Source organism: Rousettus aegyptiacus, unplaced genomic scaffold, assembly GCF_014176215.1.
Source record: "Rousettus aegyptiacus isolate mRouAeg1 unplaced genomic scaffold, mRouAeg1.p scaffold_m13_p_2, whole genome shotgun sequence".
Classification (NCBI taxonomy): Eukaryota; Metazoa; Chordata; class Mammalia; order Chiroptera; family Pteropodidae; genus Rousettus; species Rousettus aegyptiacus.
The window spans coordinates 144,557,736-144,573,520 of record NW_023416295.1 but is presented as its reverse complement, the minus strand read 5'-3'; the positions used below and the strand labels follow the sequence as shown (position 1 = coordinate 144,573,520).

Here is a 15,785-nt window from a genome sequence, read left to right as displayed (position 1 = left end):
GCTCAGCATGTTGCGATTGCTACTGGCTAAGCAGCAGTCATGGCAAAGCTGGGATTGCCAGACTTGAAATTACTTGTTCATGGCTTATGGGTGCTGGTAATGCTATACATGCTGATCTTGTCATTTAAAATACCTTCAAAAAAAGTTATGATATGATTTGGCACTAAAAGAAAGGTTACCGCATAGAAAGGCACAAGAACAGAAGCAGGACAGATATCGATACGAAGTGAAACAAAGATGTGTAATAACATTAAACAAATGCAATTCAATATTTTCTTGCAAAGTAACAAGTCTTCTAATGGGACCGACAGTAGGAAGTAATCCATAAGATACATGCAAAAAAACAAAATGCCTATCACAAGCCCAGCAGGGTAACTGATGGCAGAGAAATCACAGATTTCCTCACAAAACATACATTAAAAAAAAAAAAAGGGCTGGTATGATTAATTCATGAAATGCTCAAGATTATCAGGAAAATACTGTCATGGTTTAATTGGCAATATTTTCCCACTTCAGTGCATACAATAATGGTATATCTTATTATAATGTATGGCATCTTGTATTCAATTAGGTATGAAATATGTGTACAATGGAATGCCTTACAGCTAGAAAAATAGAAAAAATAAAGGTAGATCCATGTTTACCGATATGGAAAGTGCTTCAAGACAAATTACAAGCACGAAAACAGTAATACAAACAAAACTGTTCATAGTATGCATACTATTTATGTAAAAAAAAAAAAAAGAGAGAAAAGAAAAAAAGAATGGGAATGCGGGCAGAGGGGAAAAGGGACAAACAGGGAGCCAGAAACAGCCTTCATCTATGGAAACATGACATAGCAACAGCTGGCACTGTAAAGCAGTGGAGAAAGGATAGACAACTCAATAAATAGTGATGGAACAACTCAGTGACCATATGGAGAAAGATAAAATTGAGTCCTTCACACAAAGTTCACTTCCATGTGGATTTCATTTAAACGGAAAAAGCAAAATTTTAAAACAGAAGTATGACCTTAGAGTAAGGAGGAATTTCTTTTAAACATAAATATCAAAATCCATAAAGAAAAAATAATTACATTAAAATGGGTATTCCTGTTCACCAAGACACAGGTAAGAGAGTGAAAAGGGAAGCCATAGACTGGAAAACTACTTGCGATACATTTATATAACAAAGGATTTGCCACAGACTGGGAGCAGGGAAGTGACGTTTGCTCGGCACTGTGTGCCTAAATCTAGCACAGTGGCTGACATATTAAAGATGTTGCAGTAGAGAGGTTAAGAACCTGGGGGTTCCTATTCAACCTCTTTGGGCCTCAGTTTCCTCATCTCTAAAATGATGCCAGTAGCACCCACTCACTCACAGGGTTGTTGTCAGTCAGTGTACAGAAAGCACTGAGCACAATTACACTCAGAGCTTCATAATGCCAGTGATGGTGATGATGATAAACCGAATTATTATATTTTATCAAAAAGAACCAGGACTTTCCTGAAAAACAGCAGGATTTTCTTGGGATGGAGAGTTAAGATGGGCCTAGGGCATCATGCTCAGAAACAATGATTTTTTCAATAATTTTCTGGGTTGTGTATTTTCAAACTGCTCACTGCAGTCTTATATGAGGTAACAGGGAAATGGAATCCCAGTTAGGGAATGGGACAGAGTGTGGTAGATGCTCAGCATGGAGAACTATGCAGCAGTTAGAAGTGATGGACTGGATACAAACACAGTAACCTGGACAGAAATGAAAAAACAGTGCTGAGGGAAAAAGTTAAGAAACAAAATGAAATCTGTAGGACAAAATCATTTATATCAACTAAAATTACACACATGTACACTAATAAGAGATACTTTAAAACACATACATAGCAAAAGACTATTAATTCACTATATGTGAATGATTTCCAGTCGGGGAAGAGGAGATGAGTGGGAAATGAAGACAGAAGGGAATAAAACAGCAGAGGGATCTCATATGCCCTATGACAGTAAGTGCCATGAACTAAGGCGCATAATTAGTAACCAGGTGTAATAACGACAATCAATCCTGTGGTAAACTTGAAATGGACAAGAAGGGCCTCGAGAGGGTGTGCACTGATAGGAGTGGCCCGATAAATAACAGGCTGTTTATCGCAGGCCATAACCAATGCAAATAAGCTGGATCTCTAAAAACAGACTCAAGGTTTGAGATACTAAAATGGGGCTGTTAATATAAAACATGTTAACAGAGTTATGCAAATGAGAATTTAATATCGTTTTTAAATAGTGGAATGAATATATATATATATACATATATATATATATATATCTCAAATAAGGTTGCAAAAGAATACATTAAGTGTGAGCAAAACCCCAGTTAATGATTACAGATTGCTGCTGTAACACCTAGTTTTCAAATCTGTTCAGCTTCCATCATTTATAGAGGCTAATTGTGAAGAGAAAAGATAAGATGTATAAACAAGTATAAACAAACAAAAGCAGTGAATAAAGGGAATTCTTTCATGGGAACTATTATGATTATTGGTTAAATTATGAGCAATATAAAGATTTTAAAGGTGATAAAAGGAAAAGAAAGTCATGTCTATAAATTCATATTTCCTTAAGTCCCCTGTGTAGTGAACCAGAAGTCAAGGGGCGCACCATTTGGGAGCAAGATATTTAAATGCGAGCTCTAAGGAAAATTTCATACTGAAAGATTTCCCCAGAGAAGTTGTGGATGGGGAAAATGTGTATGTGAAGTGATTTTAAATGTTTCTACATTATTTGAAGTGTATTCTGTGCATCCGAAGCTGGTATTAACCAAAAGCAGACTGCTTCTTTGGTTGAGCTCAACTCCAAAGATGTATTAATGTATTTACATAGGGGCAGTCCAGTAAGGAAGCATGAATTCATTGAATATGAGGAATTAATCAACTTCCAAATGAGCTAAAGTCAGTTTGTCTCTGAGTGCAGCTGAAAAAGTCAAATCTGCCAGTAGCTTGCAGATCTATGGTGACAGCCTAGGAAGCTGTCCCTTCCAGCAGACTCAGCCCTTCTAATGATACTTACTTAGTACTGTCTCACTCCACCACCTCTTTAATGGAGAAAATAGGATGAAATGGGACTGAGATCAATTGAAAAAGTAGAAGGCTAGGAGCAACGATGAAAGGAATGAGTTTGTGGTTGTACATATTTTGCTATGACTGTGGTCAAGGCATCTGTACACTTATCAGAATTACCGAGGAAATAAAGGTGTGTGTGTACGTGTGTGTGTGTGTACGTGTGTGTGTGTGTGTGTGTGTCTGTGTCTGTGTCTGTGTGTGCTCATACAGCTGTACCTGCCCAGAATTACTAAATAGGGTAAAGTTGGATAAAACAGATGTTAAAATCAGCAAACCCCAGGTTCTTTAGATGTAAGGTTGTTAGGTATCCAGTACTGAACATGACAGTCATATCATTTTAGCTTCTTGTAGGATAAAGTAAAAATTTAGAATCTGTTTGTGTAGATGTTCTTTATCTAAATATTATGATTTCAGATTTTACCTTAATTAGCAATGACACATAATCAGCAATAGACTGAAGCACTCAAGCTTTTAGTTTCTCTTTGTTTTTAACTCCCTATAAATAAATATTTTGGAAGATATTGATTAAAATGCCAAAATACTTTCTTAATGAGAAATCTTTTGGTGATATGATTTTATGCTTTAATTTAAATGTTTTACATTATTGTATTAATGTTTAGTATTTTGTTTAATAATGTAAACTTTACAGAAAATTATTTTTCAAATTTCCACCCACCAGCAGCACGGTACTTTTGTTGGCGATCGCTACTCATTGATTACAGGGGAAGAGAGCCCAGCACTCCACTCCCTCCCCTTACCAAGTAATCCCAAGACTTCAGGAAGCAGCTCTCCCTCCTCCAAATTTCAAAACCATTATCGCCTTGACCCTGAAGAAGTACTGCCAGGACCAGAGGCACTACATTGGTAAACCAAGGAAATAATGGTTAGTCTTGATTGGGGAAAGGCAAACGGCCTCATCCATTGTTCATTCCTTTACTCATTTACGTTTGGATCCATGGCTGCTTTTGGGCTATAATGGTAGAGTTGAGTAGTTGTGACAGAAGCCATATGGGCCCAGAAAACTTAAAATATTTACTATCTGGCCCTTTAAAAAAAAAAAAATGTGTGCTGACGGGTGGTCTTAATAGAAAAGAGAAAGGAGTCATTAATGATGTCACTGGGGGCTGCTTCCAAGTTTCACACAAGGATAAACAATAATAACTTGCCCACCACAGTACCCCAAAACAGGGAGTCAGCTGTCACCTCAGTTCCAATGAGTGTAGGACGAATATACAGACTAGCAGATGTTGAATATGGGACCCATTCTTGATCCAATTTCACAAGTTGTTGAATACACTCTAAAAGCTCGTCCTTGTCAAATCGCTGGAGGAATGAAAAACATAATGAGTAATGGAATTTTCTTTCATTGTAACAATAGGAAACAATCCTCATGAACTGTTAAAAAGAAATAATAAAACCATACAAGAAGTTTTCTGTTGCTCTCCCCCACACACACATTATGATGAGATGATAGATTACTTATATGGGGAAAATAAAAAATTGGATCCCTACCTCTAACTACATCCAAATATCAACTATAGTTGGATTATACACTTAAGTGTGATAAAACATTAAGACTTAAGAAAATATATACATATCATGGTCACCTTAAGGGAAGAAAAGAATTCTTAAAAAAGAGACATAAAGCAAAAATGGGAAAGGAAAAAAATGGATAACATGTGACTAAAACTTAAGGGCTTCTGTTCTTCAGAAGAGGTAAGCAGCAAACTGGGTGAGGTTATTTGTAACATAACCAGCAAAGGATCGTAACTGGAATATGTTAGCATATCCCCAAAATGAGAAAGAGGGAGATGACACAAGTGGAAAATAGGAAAAAGCTAAAAGCAGTTTATTTCTAAGGAGAAAAAGATTTTCGTATACTAAATTGGCAACGATTTGAAAAATCAGTAGTTTCTACTCACTTAGCAGGAGAGAGAAACGTACTTTCAGAAATGTATGTGATGGATGAGTTATCCCAGGTACAAATGAAGTCGAAAGTGTGCATCTGAGTAGACCTCATGATAACAAGATCTAGCTATTTAAATATTAATTTTTAACAGCAATCACAATGTACTAAAATTATAGAAACCAGGACTGCCAATTATATAGGATGTATCATTACCATGTATCACCTGATTGGGTCTCTGGTACTGCTGTCTAGAGATAAGATTTAATGGGACAAGAACTTGACTAGAAATTTTAGAATTTATATCCAATTTCTTGTCCTGACCTTTTATTCTGTGAGACTTTGAGTAAGTCCTTTAATCTCTCTGGGTCTGAGTTTTCCTCTCTGTAAAAAGTCACTACTAAAATTTACAATACATACCTTCTTGACAGTGACTTACAGTTACGATTAAAGCAATGAAGAATGTAAGACCACATAACACAGTTTGTAACAGAGTTGATGTCCAATGAATGTTAGTCCCCCGCTTTTCCTTCTGTCCCCATTTTAAGGTTTTCCCCAGTAACCTGTCTATAATGGTAGAATAGTGAAACTAGGACCAGTTCCAAAGAACTTACCTAATTTCCCTTCTACTACCATATTATGGCCTCTAAAGGAAGTAGGTGAAGCATGGGTTACAAAAACAGCGTGAAGGATGAACCTGGCTAAAAAGTAATAGTTACTTGGATTTAGCTGTTCCTAGGCTTCTTTAATAGATGGCTTGGGCTAGATTCCTGAAGGTTCAGTACTCAGATTATGTAAAAGAAGGAAAGGACTTCTTCCATTTCAGAAAGTCAGCCTGGTCATGTCTCAGGGAATGAAAGTAATCTATGTCACCTCCACCTAGATGTTAATCTTACCAACTAAAACTAACCCACCTTATAATGAATTCTGCTCTATAACAATGGTATAGCCAGGATCCAATGGCCATGAGAAACCATTCTGATGTCATTTTTTAAAATAAAACTTGGGGTAAATATTAACAATTAATTAAATAAGTGCACACTTGCTAGTGTCCAAAGCAATTAGGCAAATATTCCCAAAATAACTGTGTGGCACACCATGTTTTCCATTTTTGATGTTATAATTTTGTAAGTCTTTCAATTTTATTTATTTTAATTTGACACATTCTCTTATTTCTTATCTTTTTATCTACCACCTATGCATTAGCCCCTCTCAGATACTCAAAGAAATAGACTGTGAAATTGCCAAATGGTATTGATTACTTCCTTAAAGTACATTGGAAATAACTTCAGTGTTCATATGGTTTGTACTGAATATCTAAGTATTCAAAAATGATTCTTTTCATTGTAAACTCACAGTGAACCATTATATCAAGAGAAACACAGAAGAAATGCCTAAATTTACGTACCGGCAAAGTTGCTCTTATAGCAGACTGGTGCATTCTATCCATGTTGAGGTTTGGTCGAAAGAGTCTAATTTTATTATCTACTCCTCGAAATGCCTTCATCCCTTCAAATAACTGAAGATAAAAGAGAAGGTTCATTTAGGTTAACTAAATGAAAACATTCCCTATGTTCAACAAACTGAATTATCTATGGGCACTCATCTCTGTCATGTAAAGCTGTAGACACAGACCTCAATCAGAGATTCCTAAGTCTAGGAAAGCCAAGAGTTGAAAGACTGGGTATAATAACTGGGATAAAAAGAAGTCCTTGTATTACCAAAACCTGGTGGGAATTCAGAGTTATCTTGTGCTCAGCAGGAACCATATTGCTAAGTAACATATTAATGGAGACTGGAAGAAAGCATCCCAGTTGCACAACTGGAGCTAACTAACCAGACGATGGAGGTGGAAACCAAAGGCCCTCCCCACCCCCCCAACCCCTGCAAAATACCCATGTATCTTTTCATTTAATCTGACCCATTCAAATTCTGGATAGTAAACAATCTAGATATGACCAGAGCTGGTTCAGTCTCCTGAATCATCTTTCTTAAAGTGCAGACTCCAACAAATCACTGTGCAGGGATGTGAAAAGACTGGCAAGTAGGTACATACTGACGAACATGGAGAAAGGAGAAAAATCAGCAATTTTCATGGAAAATTTTAATACAGGTCCTCTAAGTAATCAACGGAATAAACAGGCTAAGCTCAATAAAGAAGATTTGAACAACAGGAACAAGCTAACGTACTGAACATACAGAACCCTGCAGACATCACCTGTAGAATGCATATTCTTTTCACATGCTTTCCATCAGAAGGTATGCCAGAAATCAATACCAGAAATATAACTAAAGAATATACAAACTTTGGAAAAGAAACTCATTATTCAATAAAGTATGAGTAAAAGAAAAAAAAATGGTAATTAGAAAATATGTTAAATTGAATAATAATGAGAAGTAGGGCCTTTAGCAGGCTTATATGTATAGCCTTAAAGCTTACATAAGAAATATAAATCATGTAGCACAATTAAGAAGCACAAAATTCAATATTGTAAGTACAAATATATGAGAAATGTATTAAATATAATAGGAGTAAAGCTTCCATTAAAAGACAAGGTTGTCAGATTGGACTTAGCTGATAACATCTGAAAAACATCCAAAACAAAAAGAAATAGAAAACAATATGCCATACAGATACTTTCTAAAATAGAGCTGGTAGGTATACCTCATAGATAAATAGGTCCTAGAGATCTAATGCATGACAGTGATTATAAACAATACTGTACTATAAACTAAGAAACTAGATCTTAATTGTTCTCACCACAACAAAGAAATAATAATTATGTGACATGATAGAGGTGTCAGCTAAGGCTACAGTGGCAGCCATACTGCAGTATGTAAATACATCAAATCCACACATGTACTATAAATGCAAAATATACAAAAGGGTAGCACAGCATGAGTAATTTGGATTTATACCAGGAATACAGATTGATTTAACAGAAAATCAATTAATGAGAATTCATTATATTAACAGTTGACATAAAAAAAAACTATATGATCATCTCATTAGATGTAATAAACACATCTAAAAAAATCAAATATTTATGATTTTTTAAAACTTCCTTAAGTAATTAAGAAAAAAAGAGAACTTCCTTAAGTAATAAAGGATAGCTATAATAAGCTTGCAGTAAACATACTTAATGGTAAAATTTAAAGCTTGCGTTTTCATTTTAGGAATATCACAAATTGCCTTCTGTGACTACTTTAATTCAATTATTATACATCCGGTATAAGGCAAGAATAATGAAATAAAAAGCATTAAATGTAAATAAAAAGCAAGAACCTTGAAACATAGAGATTAAGTATGTAGAAAATCCAGGGAAAAAAACGACATAATCTCTTGAAATTATTTGTTTAGTTAAAGTAACCAGATGCAAAATTATACTCATACGAAACAGCAGCAGTTAATAGATAATATCATTTACAATAAAATTACTTAGATGGGAAAAAATCTAATAAAAGAAGCAAAAGACCCATAAGGAAAATATAAAACTTTACCAAGTCATTAAAGACCTAAATATAGAAAGCGATGTCACATGAGCTCATGGATGGAAAGGCTTAATATGATAAAGATGCCAGTCCTTCCCAAATTGATTTATATATTCAATGCAATATGTCAAAGTATTTCATTTTCTTTTAACAAACTGAATTATGAAAGTTGACTGACTTGATGAATCAAATCTAAAAATCATATGAAAAAGCAAATGACCAAGAATATCTAAGGCAGTAGTGAAGAGCAGAATAGAAAGATTTATTTTAGCAGACATCAAGACTCACTATAATGATTTGGGGATTGAGAGTGTGGCATTTGTGCAGGTACACAAGTAAAACATTGAAACAGAATAGAGACCCAGATACATTACATGATGGAACAAAAACGGAGATCTTGAAGCAGATGTATGCATACATGACAGAGGTGCCGTGACATGTCAGAGGGAAGAGACCAGTCTTTTGAAATGGTGCTTGAACAATTGAGTATCTGTAGAGGAAGGAAGGAAGGAAGGAAAGAAGGAAAGAAGGGAGGGAGGGAGGGAGGGAGGGAGGGAGGGTCAGACACCTACTTCATGTAAAAATCAATCTAAGATTAAAGTTCTAACTGCAAAAGACAAAAATATAAGAAGATATCTTCATAATCAAAGGTCAGGAAAAGAATCTTTAAACAAAATACAAAAGTACCAAACATAAAGCAAAGATTGCTAAATTCAAGTTTTAAAAACTTAAGTATATTTCCTGTCATCAAAAAATTATGTAGGGAGTAAAAAGAGCATGGAAGAAGGTATTGAAATACATATAACCAACAGAGGACCCCTCCTCAGTCATTAGAAGATCCGAGAAGAGAAATGACAGTAAAATATTAAAAGTACAGGCTTTTTGATTGCTAATTTTCTTACCAACCGTCCTTCCTCCTTGTTCTAAATGATTTTTTATTGACATAGAAAATTCAAGTTTATTTTTTAAAAATTAGTTCTTACAACTTACCTTCAACTTGACTATCTAGGAACAGTTTTAAAGACATTTATAACTTCATGAGTAAATGTGATGAAGTCCAAAAGCTATTTTAGCAGGGGGAGTTACTTAGTGTCTATAATGAAGAACAAGCATTTTACAATCTGTAATTCCTGTGTACTCACCTCCACTGCATAGTGCAGAGCTGACGAGCCAGGATGCAAAGACAGGTTTTGAAGAGGCTTGATATGTGGTTTCTCCCATCCAAACTCTGAGGACCACTCAACTGTCAACATGTGATCAGTGAAAACAGTTCCAAAGACCAAAGTATTTGGGTCTGGCTTTTCCTTTAAAATGGTGGCTGGTGTGATTATTAGATCTTTAGCCTGGAGAAGAAAAATCAGCATCAGTAAAGAAGAGTAACTGAACATCTACACTGGCTACATGACACAGTGGGTAAACAGACATAAAATTTAAGTCACTGGTCATTAAAAAGTGAAATTCATACCTTTTGACCACCTTTACTCATTTCCCCCAGCCCCTACTTACCCCACTTGACTTTTAAATATTGGCAACTAACTGGGAAATTTAACAAATCATGCCTGCTCTCCGAATTTGGCCTGTTGTTTGAAATCTCAGCAATGTACACTGTCTAGTAAACAGTAGGACCAAAATTCAGTGATATTTAGAAACAGAGACAAAAAGAGCAGATGGGGTAAAATGATGCAAAAAGAACATATCCCTTCTTCATTACTATCTATCATAAGGCTCATGTTGAGCACTAGGGAAATAAGAAAGGGGTATCTTCTATAATAAATACAGCAACACTAAGAATAACTTGTTAAGCTAAAATGAACATCATTAAGAATTGAACTTTTAGCTGATGGTTATACTTCAACTCCCCCAAATAATTCTTGCATCTAAGACTTAAACCCCCAGGGTGCACTGTAGAAGAGATGAGTAGAGCAAAGCAATTGTTTTCCTCGTTAAAAACAGAGAAGTAAAATGAGCACTAACATATTAATCCTCTGTTCTACGTTAAGGAAATGGTGAACAAAGGACCTCTTACTGAAAGAAGAATAAAGAAGAGTAATAGGAAACAACCCCACAAGCAGCATTTCACCACCACTCCACGCAGCCAGCTTGTTTGTTACAAATGACCAAACACATAAGCATACAAATCTCTGTCAATACCATCACTAACTGTATAACAGCAATAGAATGCTGACAAAAAAAAAAAACCCAAACAAAAAAACGAAACAAAACAAAAAACCCACAGGCAAAGGAGGTTTCTAACCACTTATAATATTAACTAAGCACAGGAACAACCTGTTAAAGAAGGTCAAATCCCACTTCTTTTAATACAAAAAAGTACTCATTCTCCCACCCCAAAATCGAAGACAGAACTTCACTTTACAGCCTCAGCTCTTATTATTTTTTAAATGATTTCGTTATATCTGATTAATTCACCGCCTTACAGCTGCCTTAGTCATTTGATATATTATACATAATAATCGGTTTCAGTTTTAGAATAATATTCAGGCTGAAAATGTATTCTAAAACAATCAGAAAGCTCATATTACGAATCTAAAAAGGAACACAATATTTCCTCCAAAATGTGGTCCCTATTTCTGATATTCCTATTACTTTCAACTTCTTTATTTCTTAACCCTTAATTTATTCAATAAGATTAATGCATATTTATAATTTTATTTAAAAATTTGACGGTAAAGAAGGGAAGAAAAATGAAAAGTATGAAGTCCCCAACTACCACCCTAACCGCCATTCCCACTTTCTATTTGTTAATAACCTCCATTAACAAATTCATTGTGTGTTTTTCCTATATTTCTTTGCATCTTTATTACCTTCAAGGTCATTTATCATTCTCACACATTCAAGGATTCCAAGTATGGCACTAATTTCCTTTTTTTTCTACTACTCATTAATGTTTTATATAAACTTTTTACTTATCCTTTACCAAAACATTCGGCTGCAAGTAAATCAAAGACTAATAGGAGTTGGTTTTCTCACATCAGAAGAAGTCTTGGAGCCAGGCCTGGCAGTACTCTGTAATGTCAAGATTCTGTGATTTTCCTGGCCTTCTCCAAAGGGTCAAAAAAAGAGAGAGGCTGCTATAACTATAGCAGTTTTAATAATCTAATCAAAGTCCAAATAAAGGGTGGGGAGGACGATACCAGACATGTCTGTTCCTTTTGATCACAAAAGCAAAAATTTCTCAGAAATTCTCTTTTGCCTTATTGTTTAGAAATCTGTCATATGGATCTCTCTAGCTGCAAGGGAGGCTAGGAATGCATGTTTGCCACCCAGGGCTGGTTAATGGACTGCAAACAAAATCAGGGTTCTATTAACAAGGAACATGGTAGGGCTATATGTCGGGTACACATTAGCCCAGTGCCTGAAAACATCCCAGTCTTTATGCATTCTTGTTTACGAACCTTTGTCTAACATGGAAGGAGAGATGAAAAGGCTAAAACTTGGCTACAAACGCCCTTCCACCATCACCTTTTTCTCCCTCCCATTTCCTCTACTTGTAGCACCATTTGTCATGCCTCCAGTTTGTCCAAACTCTTCTTTCTTCCTCCAGCAGTTCAGTTTGAAAACTGTAGCACCCCATCTGGTTCAGTAATCTGTTATTGTATCCTCAGCTTTCAAATCGCCTAGCACTTGCTTTACTTATTGCTCATATAACCCCTGTAGGTGGATAGCTCACGTTCCAAAATGCTTGGTTTGGCTCCATAAATCCGTTTGATTGATATAAACAGTTAGGAAATGGGAGTCATTTTTCTTTATTGTGTTAGCCTTTCATTTAACACAGTAACTCTTATAGATATCACTTATGTCTAATTCTCTTCTGAACTTCACTAAACTTGGATTGCTCTTCATGGTTTGGGATATTAACATAATAGACTACTAGTTTTTACTTTTAAAAAAACCTGTACTTACTATAGTTCATAAAAGAATTTTCTATTGTTGTTACAAACCCTTAAAAAACCAACTTTAAGAATGATCATGGCCCAGTATATAATTTTTACCTTTCTGAGGACTCTTCTTAAAATATCTCTGGACCACCCGCAGCGGCCCAGAGAGAGTAAGTTAGTTAATGGTAAAATGGAGATACAGAATAAAGTGTTTTTATGCTCAACTTAGTGCTCTTATAATAATAACTTGCTAATACTAGTTAAGTTTTGGGAAACTGAAATAATTGTATAGAACCAGGTACTAGTTCTGTTTTAGTAAACCACTACATTCTTTTGTAAGACATGCAATTTCTTAACAATGTAAATAGCAACTCTCTAAATTTCTGATTGCCCTATATGAAGTTTTACAAAATAATGCACTATTGAGTAGCTTCAGAATTTCATCCCTCTGTCCTTTATTTGAAAAAATTCCTGCAATTCTGGAAACTAAAAATAATAGCTTTTCACCTGAGCTCAAAGAGAAATTATCTAAGTATACTAAATCTAAACAATTAGATAATACAGTTGAATAAAGGTCAAAAGTAAATAAACAGTATTAACTAAAGGTGTATATTGTATATTGGTTTTGAGCAGGTATGAAATGCAATTCTAAGGAAAAGAATCATTTCCATAAAAGAAACAAATTTTATTAACAACTTTTATAGTGTTTTTAAAAACCAATTTCTATTTTTATATTTCCTTTCCAAAGACAAATAAAAATTAACTACTTATAAAATGATACTTTCTCCTGCCTAATTAACCTGCCTCTCTCTGATACTCCATATACCCTGATGACTTCAAGTCAGGATATTTCATACCATATGCTTGTGGAAAAATCTGGAAGACAACAATGACTGGACTGTGAAGTGGCAAATATTATTGAAAACAGGGTATATTAAAAAGCAACAATTTCTTAACTCAAAATGTATGGTTGGTTACCCATTCGCTCTGCAATGGGGAAGCCTGTAGCAGGCTAGTGCAACTTGGTTGAGAGCGCCTGAGGACTTAAATTAGTCAGCATTCAGGCAACATTTTTTGTACACCACTAAATATTGCCTCTGTACATCTCTGTACTGGCCACAACACTTATACATTCAAAGACTACCTCCGCGTTACAATTGCATCAGAAATTGCTTAACTTTGTTCTACAATAAGTGCATATTTTTACTCGGAAAGCATTAGGTGCTATGTTCATTATATTTTAGAGACACTCTTAAAATCTAATAAGGAGGAGAGGATTTCAGATTTGGAGAGTCACGTTCTGTGGAGATCTATAAAGAAAGGAGAATGGAAAGAAACAGACAGCTGATCTCTATGAAACATAGACAGTCTGGAGTCCACAAAAAGATCGCACAGGATCCCCCAGTAATAAGGCATCTCATTGGTCAGTCCTTTTGGAAAACTGTACTTTCACTGTAAAATGACCACATCAAAATGGAGAATGGGATGTAATATGAAAATTACCATGAGAGACCCAAAGGCAATTTAAAAGTTATTAAAGGGATAAATCAAAAGAAAATTATGTCAAAAGCAAAGATGGTCCTATAAAATCCATTTTCTCCCCTAAATTATCAATTTCATTTTTCATTGTCCTGATTATATATGCATTATGAATACAACCACCATTACAACTCATGTTTTGATATGTAAATACACAAATGGAGAATGTCAATATGACCCTCCCAACTGAAATCTAATATATAGAAATCAAAATTAACAAATAAAGAAGATTTACATTATGAATTCTTTACTTTGCAAAATTATCCTATGCATAAAGGTATAAAGGTCTTTTGGGAAAAAATTATATTTAGCTATACCCTTTGAGGAATTTACTCACTGTATAAGCTGACCTTTAGAGATTTTTAAGTAGTAGTCCCTTTTATTACATTTTTTTAAGGACCTCGGATATCTCACTATCTAAGTCCGCAAACTATATTAGAGCTTCATTTTCAAAGACTAGCAAAATAGATTAGCTATGGGCTTAAAAAGGATATTTGTCTTTAAAGGATCAGAAATAATATGGACAAATAAAATTTGCAAATTTATTTTAATGAGGAAATTACTATATTCTGTTTTGATTTTTTAAATACCTTGAAAGGAGGGACCTTATCTTGAATATATTTTTGGATTTCCAAAGCCCAGAACAGTCCCTGGTACACAGTAAGAGCTGGCTGTGTGTGTAAAATTGATGAGTCCAGTTTCACTCCATTTCTGAACTCTGCCAGGATGTGAGATCATTGGGACATTCCATGCTATGGATGACAATTGACAGTGACTGAAACAGTCAGCGGGGGAGCAGAGGGAGGCATCATGAGGAGAAGCAAAAATGTCCATGGTTGGGAGAGGGAGTGGTAGAGATAATGATTTATAGAGGGAAAAAAATACACCTCACATGTGTATTTTTAAGATTTTCAAAGTAATTTTACAAGATTATTTCTCATTTGCTTCTCACTATTACTCCATGAAGTATGAGATTTAATAAACTCCATAATTCAGAAAGAAAAGAAGAAAATACAACAGTTTTATTGTAAAACGTCAGGTGTTGCTTAAAGAGAAAACTCATGAGTTTAACTTTTCATAAATGGAGCGAGGGTTATACTTATTACACAATCAGATAAACCTTTAGGTGAATGAAAAGTCATAAATCGATTACTTTCCAAGAAAAGTTTATGATTCCTGAAATAATATAAGCAATTAACAGCCAGGAAATTTTAGATGTGATGAATATGCTATTGCTCCCCTAATTATTTTCTCAAGAGTGGAATTTAAAATGCATGACATAAAAATAAACAAACAAACAAATAAATAAAATAAAATGCATGACAGTATATCTAACTACTATATAACCCGCACAGTGAAAATTGCCCCAAATCTCAACAGGAAATGGGTTTATTCAGCTGAATTATTGTTTCACTTAATCTCTGGCAAATAACTTACCTTAAAGGTCTCCATCACTTCCTTCGATCCTGCTTTTCTGGCACATTCTTCCGCGCATCCATTATTGCAGTCCTTAAAGAAGAATTAAATCCATTAAGTAAACCAGGTGGGTAATTGGGGCCTGGGGTAATCAACATCACTCACCATTACAACGCGTGCTCTGCTCAGGTACCCAAGCAACTAGGAAAAGGAGACTCGAACACCCACACACGGGCCCCAAATGGGAGCGTCCTGTGAGTGCTGCCCTAAGCTTCCCACCCAGTCTGAGGTCGTGGCTGTTTTTGTCCTCCACCGCTGGCTTAGGGCAGTCTGCTTAAATTCCAGGTTCGCCCTACAGAACCACGGTTCACCAGCAAAGAACAAGATAGTAACTGTCTCCCTTATAGCCGAGTAAATAGTCTAGACTAGGGTTTTAAGCCATTT

General features: G+C 35.2%; 1 protein-coding gene across 6 annotated transcripts in view; it reads right to left on the bottom strand.

Moving 5' to 3' along the window:
- The window catches only part of BCAT1 (branched chain amino acid transaminase 1), a 73,898-nt gene that overhangs the window by 35,982 nt on the left and 22,131 nt on the right, over positions 1-15,785 (bottom strand). For 5 of the 6 annotated variants that reach the window (XM_016119289.2, XM_016119292.2, XM_016119286.2 and 2 more), the window contains exons 2-5: positions 15,363-15,434; positions 9,633-9,833; positions 6,407-6,517; positions 4,296-4,415 (exon numbers count right to left, since the gene is read on the bottom strand). In XM_016119289.2, the coding sequence (XP_015974775.2) occupies positions 4,296-4,415; positions 6,407-6,517; positions 9,633-9,833; positions 15,363-15,434 (504 nt within the window). Of the gene's footprint in view, positions 1-4,295; positions 4,416-6,406; positions 6,518-9,632; positions 9,834-15,362; positions 15,435-15,506; positions 15,783-15,785 lie in introns of those variants that run through there. The other variant, XM_016119290.2, reaches the window with a different exon arrangement.